Source organism: Cydia pomonella, chromosome 25 (genome assembly GCF_033807575.1).
Source record: "Cydia pomonella isolate Wapato2018A chromosome 25, ilCydPomo1, whole genome shotgun sequence".
NCBI lineage: Eukaryota > Metazoa > Arthropoda > Insecta > Lepidoptera > Tortricidae > Cydia > Cydia pomonella.
Genome location: NC_084727.1, coordinates 9,968,639 through 9,982,021, shown reverse-complemented (window position 1 = coordinate 9,982,021; position 13,383 = coordinate 9,968,639). Strand labels below are relative to the sequence as shown.

At 33.4% G+C, this 13,383-nt stretch overlaps 1 protein-coding gene across 5 annotated transcripts in view; it reads left to right on the top strand.

Moving 5' to 3' along the window:
• LOC133531668 (single-stranded DNA-binding protein 3) overlaps positions 1–13,383 on the top strand; it is a 33,862-nt gene extending 20,479 nt beyond the window's left edge. For 3 of the 5 annotated variants that reach the window (XM_061870022.1, XM_061870021.1, XM_061870024.1), the window contains 2 exons: positions 4,586–4,690; positions 7,818–13,383. In XM_061870022.1, coding sequence (XP_061726006.1) covers positions 4,586–4,690; positions 7,818–7,951 — 239 coding nt within the window. In that variant the 3' untranslated portion in view covers positions 7,952–13,383. Of the gene's footprint in view, positions 1–4,585; positions 4,691–7,803 lie in introns of all 5 variants that reach the window. The other 2 variants (XM_061870023.1, XM_061870025.1) reach the window with 1 other exon arrangement.

The following is a 13,383-nucleotide window of genomic DNA, read 5'->3' as shown; positions in this document are numbered from 1 at the left end:
CTTTTTAAAACTATATTTTCATCAGGCCACCTCATTGTTTCATATTTGTCTATTGCAAAACTTATCTAGTGGCCTACGTATATGATAACGCGGTTGCAATAAAGCCCTTCGGTAAAAAACGATTAAAATTTTGATATATCGGCCCCAATCCTTTTGTAGTCTTGTCACATTCAAATATCTCCATCTTCCGTTATTTAGATTTGGTTGTTGACTGGTTATAGTTATTGCCGATTCTGAATTCCTATATAAAAACTAACCAATTCTAACACCTACTAGTAATATTTCAATTCATGTGAATCATATATTCACATCTAATATAACACTTTTTCAAGTCACTTTCGAAAGGGGGCCGGTTTATCACGGGTTTCTGAGGGTCGGGCCGAGTTTTTTGTTTTACGAAATATCAGAATATAAAAATAAAAAAAAGTATCATGCCTAAAATATTTACATTTTTACATTTTATATTTTAGAAATGTCGATTGAAGTGTCTGGCGACGGCGTAATAGGTGCATGGTATAGCATCCGAACTGTATTCAGTCAATTTGTTAGCTTCCTAATTACTTTTTTTCCTAGTATTATCGTATATATTTTACTTGCTGTTAAACCCGTTAAAACGGCAAAGCACTGATAGATTCATTAATTATTTCTATTATATTTTACCCAAGCCGCTAATGCCCTTCTGCTTTTTTTAAATATATTTTTATATCTGGCTTATAACATATAGTAGAAAAATCAACATTTAAGTAGTACAGAATAATTATATTGCCTTTCGTTACCGCGATAGTTATGAAATAAAACTATTTAGACGGATTATATCGCGTATAATGAATTTAAAATACATTCCGATGTTTCGAAACGTCGTATTTCATAGTCCAGAATTATATAATAAAATAAATTAATTATGCAGCAATTTATTTATTTTTGATCTGAATTTAGCGCTAAAGTTTTTGCAGTATTTCTCAGTACCTAAAAGCTAACTTATGGTTGATTTTTTATAGAAAATAACGGTATTGCCAAATTGAATTCTGTTAAAATTCATTTAAATAATGGCATCAGGCGGGCCGTATGCTTGTTTGCCATCGACGTATTTTATAAAATTCGGCACTTCTGAGTAAAAATAGGAAAGGATTCGCTAACGCCATCGGATAGGAACTTTAATCTTCGCTTTCGATATGTTTATTATCATAATTTTTTTTTTCTGTCAATATTTTCATTATGTACATACTTGGGCAGATTTCATTTTGTTGTCGATTTTTTTTTTTGTTAGGTTTGGATACAATGAGGCTGGTTTGATGAGTTCCTCATTCTGGACGGAATAAATATTAAATCACAATTTTAAACAAAAAATACCATAAAGAAGTTTATTAGGACATAAATCAAATTGAGCTTATATTGTACAGAATGGAAAACTCTATCTATCCACCAAAATTTATCGATAACTTACGACAAAAAATTGACAACAATATATATAGATAGATATAAATCGGCCCACTTATGGCGTTGAATAAATATAATCTTAAGAGGGAAGAATAGCTTTGCCATCCCAATCAAATATACTTTTTCTATGAATATCCATTTCGGGAGAAAACAGTTTCCACTAACTAAATCTTAATAAATCACTTTGATTTTGATGTTGATCGCTTCAGCATAATATATAAAATGTATTCTAGGTTTCATAAAACAAATTTTTTTATTGAAAAAATAGAAAGGAAAATCTATAAACCTAGTTTTTCATTGTTAATAACACACAAAAAAATCATGGAGATTGGAAAATATTTAGAAGTGGAAGAACATTTTCTCTTTTTTTATCGACAAGTACGAGTACTTCACTCTTAATAAGTTATTACCATGGGTAGAACCATTTAATTTATAAGCTCAACTACATTGGAATATTATAGTGTTATATTATGTTGTATTATGAACTGCCAGTGCCATAAAGCTAGTTAAATTGCCATATCCTCGACACGTGGAAGAAATCGTTATACCCATGGTTGTGCTGTAGAAAGCTATAAAAGCAAAAAAAAATCCTTTTGTTAGATTAACGTAGAATAGGAATATGATCAAATCTTCATCACGCTCTTTTTATTTGCTTATAATGTTTATTTTTGTTTTGATCATATTTCTTTTTTAGCATTATTTTTAAGTAGCATAAGAATGAAGCAAACTGAACACTTTAAGCCCTAGTGCCCACAAAATACTGGTCTGAAAAAAGTTAAGCTTGTTTAAATGATTATTAAATTTCTTATTTTTTCAGGTCATTGTTAATATCTGGTATACATTAGTGTTTTGAGTAGTGTCTGGCCGAAACCGAAGATTCGGTTTTGTTCTAGTGGCCTAACCCGAACTTTCGCCGAAACATGATTTTTATGCCGAATCCGAAACTTCGGTCGAAAACTACCGAAAGTACAATTTCGGCCGAAAAGTTCGACAGGTTTTTGGCCGAAACTGAATCTTCGGCCGAAACATGATTTTTATGGCGAAACCGAAACTTCGATCACACACTAGCCTGTTAGAAACTAATAATACCAGACTTATTAAAATTACCTACCATTCTTTGTACCTACCATTTGGTGCGAATTCATGGCTGGATCAACTTTTTTTGTTTTTGTCACGTCAGCGTGAGTTTGGTTATTTTACCACGAAACCAGGGGTGTGAAAGTGACCCAATTAAGCTACCGTAATCATGACAAAGAGTGACAAGAAAAAGTTAATTCACCCACATACAATAAAAACGACGAAATCGTATAGATTTTATTAATTCTAATTAGTTTTCATTACTCTTCAGTGTATTCAGTTAAAAGCGGTCGGTGAAATTTTCCACTTCGTCACGCTCATACAAGTGAAAAAAAATCACACTTAGTCGTGACGTAATGGAACGGACATTTTGGGACATTTTTTTTAAGGGTAGGATGGTGAATGCTAATGAATCTGAGTGGAATGCGCCCAAGAATATTTCGATTTGTAAGTCAGGTTTTCAATATTTATTTTAGAAAACACCCACATGTCCCTTTAGATAGCCCCACAAAAAAGTTAGGAGCTGTTAAATCCGGGGTCCCTAGAAGCCAATCAATGCCACAGTTTCTCGAAATGAATTCGAAACTTGATTTTTAATGTTTCGATTGTGGCTCGTGTCGTACGACAGTCCTAAAGCGCCTTATAACAAATTCGCCGTATCTACACAAAATAATATTCATGAAAACTCGTCATCTTTGTCAATATATAAGTAATGTGGCGGCAATAAAAATTGTATATTTACTTTACTGCACTTCCAAGTTTGGAACTGTACATTAATCAACATTCAGAAGCGGTGTGTAATCTCTATAGTTGTGCCGTTCACGAGAACATTCTCTGTTTTATATGGAGAACATTCTCGCCTTAGAATATTTCCAATAGTAACGGAGAACGTTTTCGAGAACGGCACAAATATCAAATATCAAACATTTATTCAGCAAATAGGCCACAGGGGCACTTTTACATGTCCATTTTTACAAACAATAAATTAAAAAAAAAACAATTACAAATATCGAATCTATGAAATAATAAATACTTTATTAGAGATGTATACTGTCTCTAAATGTCAAATTACACAAAAAAAACTATGATAAAAAAATAAAACCATAAAATACTAAAATTCTTTAGAGATGTATAAGTCTCTAAGTGTCAGAGATAAAATATAAAAATATATATTAAATTATCCTTAGAGATGTAGAGGGTCGCCAAGGCTTGAATTCTTTTATAAATAATTAAAACACAAAAAAATTAAAACAGACAAGAACCGAATGAAGTGTCTCACGTTAATGTCACTCAAAAGTAAAGTTACATACTTTAACATAACCTGTACCCCGTGTAAGCTTAAACAGACCGGTCTCTAACAACTCTGGTAATCTGCAACGACCGTTATGGTTTTGGCGCCGATGTCACAGTATCTTCACCGACCGCTTGTAAAGTTCACTGACCGCTCGCGTATCTTGGGGCATGTCCAAAATGACAATCGTTAATAAAAAACGCCAAAAACCTCTACTTCAATAATGTTCTGAAATTGCCCCGTGACTTTTCGAAGCATCTATCGTCCCAATGCATTTTTCTCTTCGTTTCGCGTTTTCCGATGTAGATGTACCCCATTTCATTTACCATGGCGGGATTCCACTTGAGACGGTCTTAGGCGTAAACAATACGAGTATACCCGTACTATACAAAAGATACCCGGCAAACTTTTTTTGCGGCGTCGTGTCTTAGTCCAGTATTGATCGTCATGGGCGTAGGCAAGTACAGGGCAGCTGCCCCTTCCCCTTAAAGCTCAAATTTTTCATATAAAGTATGCCCCTCTGCGGCGTCTGTCCCCCCCCCCCCCGCGCTAGTTGACTGGCTGGCTACGCCCTTGTTGATTATTTTGTGTTATTATTTGACCACACGCTGGCTCGTAAAGCAATAGTTAAATAATAGACCAACATTATGGTTCTCTTTGTGCAGTTTCAAGTGGAATCCCGCCAAGGTAAATGAAATGGGGTATACGTTTCTCAACTTGGCTAGGCCCCCTTGTCTTGTCACAATATTGTGTGTCGGTGTGACGATATGCTTGCCGCAGGCCTCGGCGGCGTCGATGGCATGAAATCGTCTCCAGGCGGCGTGGGCGGCGGCCCCGGGACTCCGCGCGAGGACTCCGGCTCCGGTATGGGGGACTACAACTTAAGTGAGTCCTAATATTACGAGTGATGAGTTCAGGGGAAATCAGTGACGATCCATGTACGGGTGTGCTGTTGGAAACTGACCAAAATTTTACTTGGAAAATCGAAAACTTCTCATATTCAAAAATCAATCATATAAAGAATTCTAAATTTATTTTTGTATATGAATCGATGTTTTATTTCCAATATGAAAGTTTCCTCTTTTTCCGGTGAGATTTTCTTGAAATTTCCAAGATCTTCTTCATCTTTTTTGGAAACTTTTCGCAACTTGCACATAAGTAGGTCCATGACATAGAGGATGAAATAAAAATAGGCAGGGCGTCCAAAGTCGGCCAACCCTCCATACAAATGCCAAAATTTATTCGCGGCAAAAAAAATATTTACTTTGTCTTAATCAGATGATACCGAATCGAACGGATCCCCACTATTTTTGTTACACCCTGTATTGATTTTGTCATTCAAGCCGTTTTAGTACATATACCAGAATTTTAAACAAATATGTGAAAAAGTTTGGTCCCGAAGGACTATAAGAAACATAAAAATAAATTTGAAAAAAGGATGGTCACTGTTTTTCCTTGAACTCTTAAACTCTTTCAACGCCATGAACAGAAGCATCATGTTGGATTGTACCTAAATCTATAGCTCCAATTATGATTGGTGTGTTGGTATGACTAGTGGCGATGAAAGGGTTAACACTATTCATTTTGCCATATTTGTTTGTTTTAACAGGCTAATTTTCTAACAAGCTACATAAATATTACTTTATAAAATAGTTTTTTTTATTTTAATTTTAACTTGTCTAAAGAAAACTAGCCTTTGAGCACAGAATAAATAATAGTACTAACGCCTCCGACAGAAATGACATTTCCTACAAAACCGAAGTTTGACAGTGATTCAGGGACAAATCATGCTCTTTCTAATGTATGACACTATCTCTTTCGGCTATTTAGGGTTGTCAAAATTCAAGTATTATCTTATCTGTGGTTGTGCACGCAAAGGGACGTCAAGTTGTGCCAACCCTAATAATATCTCCGATCTGGGCCGAACGGAGCCGAGAATGCCCGAACGCTCTAGTGTCTTCCCACTGCTTTTAGGCGTTATTAATAGGGTTGGCGGTCCAAGTATTTTACAGATGGCGCGAGCATAGGTTTTACCTGTCAATCCTACGAATAACGTAAATTGTTTTTTTATGGATTTTTATGGCCTGGATGCCCTTTAAGCCAAATCTAGAGACAAGTACCTGAAACCTATGCTGACGCTATCTATACAAACCTTTCACAGTTGGGTCAAAATTATTTTTGATGTCTTGTTTCTGAGCACTTTGTCCCGCTTGTATTTTTATATTTTATCAAATAAATACCAAAAACGAGTGCTATTGCATGTGTTTTTAGCTGTAGATTACATTTTGCATAAGCAAAATAAAAACAAAATTTCGTCTAATACAAAAAGCTCCACTCTGTCTAATTTTTTTGGGACAAAATACAAGACAACGAAAATAATTTTGACCCAGTTACCAACCCAACAATTGAAAACCCCCATTAATTTTATTTATTAGTACAATTCTCGATTATTCCAACATAAGGTCCCAATTTGTCTATTGATATTAAGAAGAATTTCCGAATTGAATTTTATTAACAACTGACAAATCATCGTTCGTAGTCTCATGATTGTCGTAACGTATACTCTGTATCTTTAGGTATTTAAATAAAAGTAAACAATTTGTACATTTTCGGGTAGTTATAACATTTCTTGGTTACCCAAACAAATACGAAACCGCGTGGATATGTATTTAATATTTTCATCTACCCTCAACTGGCTTAACCCCATTTGAGGGTAGATTATGTTTTTAATGAAATACCTAAAGATACAGAGTATAGGTGGCGCCACTTAGGGCTTTGATACACCTTACTAAGTTCAGTCGTCCTAACTAGCATCCTAAAAATTTGTTCATGTTCCTTACTCCTAGTTAATGCAGTCAGACCACGCTTGCTAAACAAAGATTGAAACACAACAAGCGACTTACCCGCTTATTATAAACTTAACAAGCCTCAATCATAGAGAAATTAGTAAGTATAGAGTGCTTACTCCATATATCAGTTTTCTTACAAAAACGCTTATTATTTTTATAGTCGACATCTAGCGTCAAGTAGCGCATTTATCAGTACTGCTAGTTGACAATAGATGTCGCGACGAATTAAAGGTCAAATGCTCAAGTTTTAAGCTAATATTATAACCGGATTAACCGGAACTCTATTTTCAACTCCTTCTGCTTGTAATATTAGTTGTTTGAGCAATACACTTTTTGTCAATCGCGACACTTTTGACATCTAGTGTCAATTAGCAGTACTGATAAATCCGCTAATTGACGCTAGATGTCGACTGCGAAATAACCGGCGTTTTGATAAGTAAACTGATGTATGGAGTGAGCACTATGCTTACTTATTTCTCTATGCCTCAACTACTTAATTTATGCTTTCTTGCAAATACAATAGTCAAAATGACATTAGACAAACTATTATTACCTAATTGAGGCTTGTATGGCGTATATGAATAACGCCATAAGTCATTTAGGATGCTAATTGAGTAAGGGTGTACCAGGCCTGCGTAACGCCACAGAAAACCGCTAATCGCATGCTACTAATGGCCTGTTAATCTACACTTTCTTCTTGCACGTCTGTAGTTATATCTTATATCTATCTACTAGACCTCTTTAAATGGCGCCATCTACTGGCTGTTTTTGTAATTACCAGGAATATTTTGCAATGTGAATATATAGGTCATGCTGAGCAACTTTTTCTATGGGACAAATCCCGAAATCGCAAAAAAAAATTCCGATAGAAAACATCGACATCTGATCAGCTAAAATGTATAAAACAGCCTATTTTTTTTGGAATTTCGAAATTTTTTTTCGGACTGATCTTATGTTGGTTGTTATTCATCTCGCAAAATGTTGCCGGTAATTAAAAAAAAAATCCTGTTTATCCATATGTTTATTAATTGGCCCTCCCCTTATTTTTCTCATTATGACCTCTGTATTCAATAAAATTCACGTAACATCACAAATTCCAACATCAAACCCAAACAAGCCAACCTTAGATATAAAATATGAATGTTAAAGGGTACTTTTCATAGGTTTCGGAGGGCCAGGCGGTGACCAGAACGACCAGACAGAGTCCGCCGCCATCTTGAAAATCAAAGAGAGCATGCAGGAGGAAGCCAAGCGGTTCGAAAAGGATCCTGACCATCCGGACTATTTCATGCAGTGAATTTGTTAACGGGCCGCCAACTTGCCAAAATTCGGTATCAATTTCGGTTTCGGCTAGCGGGGTGTGGGACAGCACTATTCAAGGTCATTATGTATTAATTTCTCGGTATCGGTTTTGGCTAAAGCAGTATGGTACAACACTCAAGGTTTACTTTCCAATTTAATAGAGTAAAGAGATGAATTCGCTTGCCTCCTAAAGCAAAAAAAAAAGTCAAATCAAAACATAAAGAATAAAGTGTTGCATTTCGTTCGTTTATTTTAGCATTAGAAAAAACATAAACAATCTTGACATGTATTTTTATTGAAAAACGCTTTTTAAAAATCAGTAACTATTACTTATGAAAGCAAAATAATGTAATCGTATATGATTTATAATTGTTACATATTTGCTGTGATTTATTATTCAAAAGTATCTTTCAATAAAAAGACATTAAAATCGCTTACCATCTTTCTAATTCTAAAAAACGGACAGGTGTGATAAGGAATAGGAGTCGAGCCCATGAAACGCATTGAATTGAATTTAAAACCATTTTGTAAGACAGCCTTAATAAGAAGAAAATAAAAGGTTTATCAAGCAGTCTGCAAAAAATATTATACATTTCGAATTAAAAGAAAAAAAATGATAAAAATAAGGAATATTGCAACGTTTCAGGCAAGAATCGAACTAGCGACCTTTTAGAACATCGCTCTTAATTCTTAAATATGTATACCAGGTTTATTTTAATAAATGAATTAATAATAGATAAAAGTTTCGTCAGACACATTTGCAACAATGTAATAAAAGTCCCAGAACTTCCTGACCCCAATTTGACAAATTTATATTTGTATGATCTCAAATTTATCCTAAATGGTGGGTTGGCGCGATATCGTTTAACTCGATCTGATAAATGCGGTTTTGTGTAATAGCTTCGTCAAGCTACATTGCTGGTTTATTTATTTTAATTTATCCCTTCACTGTTCTCGGGTCTTAGTCGGGTAATCGCAGTATTTCAATGCAATGAGTTAATTTATTTCGAATCAAATTTTTTAAATTATATTAGTTAAATTGTACAACTGAAGGGGCATTCCAGAAAAGGGTACGTGGCTTTTTTTTATAAACCTAAAAAGCCGGTATTTAGCAATAGGGTAAATCAACTTTTAAAACACTGATTTCGTGTCCCTAGAATCCCTGGCAAAGATAAATCGATTTTTCAAAACTCATGTTGATTTTATCACTTTTTGATTTACACGGGCATTATTAGATCCATAAGTATTTAATTAACATATTAAAATTAACAACTTCATCAGATAAAAGTTACATTTTGTACGGCAACGCAGTAGAAAATAAGTTTGCTCCCATACAAAAATCACATTTTTGTAATCATAATTTTAATGTGTTAATTAATAATAATGTAATCATAAATGTCTATGTTATAGTTTGCGTATTCATACTACGGGTTTTCTACTTTTTATTTTATTTTATTACTATTTATTGCTGCCGTTCTACTTTTATGTGTATGCAAAATTCTCATATTGCTGCTTTTCATATTGATTAGTCTTTCGCCTGTTAATGTTCGTTCCTTTCGCATTTTCTCGAAGGTTGACCTGGAAGAGATCCCTTTTAGGGATAAGTTCGCCTTTGTACATAACATTTTTTTTTGTCTGTTTTATGTTAACCTGTTTATGTGAATAAAGTGACATACAGGGTGGACAAATAAGAATGATACACTTTGTTTTTAAATTTTAATTACATTAAGTGGAAATTTTATTCAATATTTTTTCATAAATATATTATTCAGGGTTGGCAATTGTATACGGAAGATAATTTCTGCCAAATGCCTACCACTAGCAGCAAGCAATTTTATCTCAAATGTTTCTGTTGTTTAAAACACGATGTTTGCTCGATTAATTTTGAAAAAAAGTGACAGTGATTGGCACCCAAATTCTCCAAATTTTGTAGCTCTAGACTTATTTCTGTGGGGCTATCTAAAATTACGTGTCTATGCTAACGAGCTGATGAAATTTAAACAGTTAAAACCGACTATTCGACACAAATGTACTAAGATAATGCCAAAAATGTGCGAATAGATGCTGAACATTGGGATGATAAGGGCTTACATTTGCCTGCTGTTAGAGGTGGACATATGTCAGACATTATGTTTCGCATGAATTTGCCAACCCTGAAGAATATATTTTTAAAACAATACCTAATAATTTTTGAACTTAATACAGTTAAAATTTAAAAACAAAATGTATACTTCTTATTTGGCCACCCTGTACATAATTAAAAACTTATGGGTCTAATAATGCCTGTCTAAACAAAAACAAAGTAAAAAATCGACACGGTTTTTGAAAAATCGATTTTTCTTGCTAGGGAGTCTAGGGCCACGAAATCAGTGTTCTAAAAGTTGACTCACCTAATAATGTTTTGTGACTTAGCTTTCAATTCAAAGGTATTTAATGCAATTTTCTGCAGATTATTAAGATCGCTGCCATACGCATCATGCCCCCGGCAAAGAAGTCCTTTTTGTGGAATGCCTCAATATGTTTAAAAACTAGTTTCGGCTTTTGTTTCGGCTAAACCTCTATCTTATCAGATTTTTATCAATTTATGTATATGAAGGTGGTCTTTTAATAAATTTACTGTGGAAATAGTGTTATACCCGAAATTCGTTAGGAAATGGTTCGTGTATTAACAACATTTAGTTTCTTTTTATTTCGAATAACAGTATGTAATTTATGTATGTATTGATTTTACATAGGTATTTTTATCTGTGACGTGATTTCAAGTATTCTCATATTTGAAGTTGATTTTAATAATTTTCTCTTCATTTGTAGCAGGATTATAATGTGTTAAAACGATTTATGTATATTGATGCAGCTAAGATAATACAGAAACTAGTTATAGAAAAAAACTTATAAAGGGCTCGTCTATGTATCGATGTACATAACTGAAAACTTTCGTCAACTTGTTTATGGCCAGTGTTATTTAAAGTTGTATATAACCCGTTTTTGATAGATTTGTGAATTTATATGTCATTTCTACGCAGAATCTGGAGCTGTTTCGCACCTAATAAGAGAAAAAAGTGTCTCAAAGTTTCCATACATTTTCGTTCCTTCCATTTCGTTACCATCATTCAAAATGGAAATAAAAATCTTGGGGCACTTTTTTCGGTTATTAAAATAAAAAAACTTGATTCTGAGTAAAAATAACAAATCTAAAAAGTGTAATGTGCATCTTTGAATAAAATAGCCCTTATACGTACTTGCTACTTCTAAATAGACCAAGGCCACTTATAAAGTTTTTAGGCTATTGCTAAATTAAAGATTGCAGCTTATTTTTTATCCAACAAAACAAATATGTTAATTTTCTATTAATGTACCATTATCTGTAATGATCTCAACAGAAAAGCGTTAAAAATATTTTCAACGTGATTTTTGTTGGATTTGGACACCCACTTCTGGTTTATTAGGTAATATGTTTTACACTGTTTAAGTCTGCTACAATGGAAGTATCCTTGAAAGCGCACTGATGTTAGATTTGTGTGTTCCGATAACATTTTTTAACTATACATCTTCCACGTTTTAAATAAATTATTTAGAGTATTTCGTTTTAAGCTCTTAATGTTCCTAGATTTGTATTTTTTATTTTGTAAGTTCACAACACAACGCGGTTTCAGCCGCGAGTTTTATGAATTAGGAAAAATGCGCAAATTAAATAAACATCTTTAATAATAGGAAGTCAACACTGAAAACAAAACGTGATTTTATTTTAAAAGGTTCCATTTTAATCGCGTATTGCGTCGATATTAAATTAGAAACAATACTTCTTAAACTTTTATAAAGTGCACATTTTTAACGTTGTTCTAATTCACACTTAAATACCGTACCGTAATACCGTAAAACCACCCAACTATAGTCCAAAGCTCCCAACTATGGTCCACAAATAAACTCAATTTTTCTCGTTCAGGTGTGTATTTTACTATATTTTTGTAGTTCTAAGGCAAAGTATGTTTATAAACGGAAGGTAAAATTAGGAGTAAACCAAAAGGAACATCGGTATAGATACTTAATTTCCTTTTGAACTTGTGGACCATAGTTGCAGTATTGGACTATAGTTGGGTGGTTTTACGGTACCAAGTTTTTATAATATCAATGTCTTTTGTTTCTGTATGCGCATTTTTTCTCATTCCTCATATCAGCTGGTTGAATTCCGGAATACGGTTTCTGAAAAACGGTTTCGGCGAAATAATTTTCGGCAAAAATTCAGCGTCAATGAGAGCTTACAAAAGGTTCTATTTACCTTACAAAGACGCGTATTTTCCGAAAATTGTTTTCGTATTTCGGATCTGCATTTATTCTTATATGAAAATATGGATTGTGGAAGCTATTCCCACGGCTTATTGTATTTGGGAGCGTTGTCGAAAATTGAACAACTCACTTATATCCTTTTTAATTAATGCTAAACGAGTTAAATATACAGACTGGTACGTATAACGACGCTAAAATGTATTATTAATTAAAGGGTTTTCAAATTTTTATATAATTATACCGCTCGGCAGCAAATTATTTTCGCCTTACGCGCTGTTGATTAAGCCTCGCGCATCGCTTACTGTTCAAATCAGCGTTCAACGTGTTGAACTATTTTTTTATTTTATTTGCTAGAGTATTTTGATGAAATTGCTGAAAAAAATGTGACATTAGATTTTCGGCGATTTGAATTCGGCCATAGAATTCAAACTATAAATAAACGTTGTATGCTTTTCGACAATGCCTTCAGCGTGGAGATTTTTATACGAGATAGCGTGGCGGATTTTTTCTGGTATCATGTGTAGAATAGGGTTTTTTTCTCGGGGTGTATGGAAATCTGTATAAATTAGATTATTTCTTAGAGATTCGGCGAGGTAGGCGTTAAGTTAGGAGCGTCGGCTCTGTCCATAGTTTGAGCAAGTTTGGGTTCCTTTAGTGAAACCAAAAAATGATAATCATAATACCGGTATCGGTTTTGAATCTCGACTGAATGCGGACATCACTTTTTTTTTAAATAATGTAAATAATATCAATTTGAATATGGCGTAAGTATATTGAAGTTTTTTTTTATAAAACTATATGTGTCAAGAGAAAGTAATATATCAAGTTTTTAGCAAAATTTACACTAAACGGACCCAAAAATTGTAAAATAAATGCAGCGTTAAAAAAAAATAGTTTGTAAGAAATTAGGTGTTAACTTAAAAAAAAATAGATTTCGACAATGCAATTGAATAATCTGCAAGTTTTTAAAAATAATTTAATTGGATTTTTTTTAATTTAATCTTTTTAAAATACGTGTAGTGTGAGGTTGTATGTTGTTTTAAGGTATATTATTTCCTTCATTTTTGTGTTAGGCAAATGAATTATTTTTTTTTCTAATCGATGTAATGTTTATATACTTAAATAAATAGTTATTATATATTA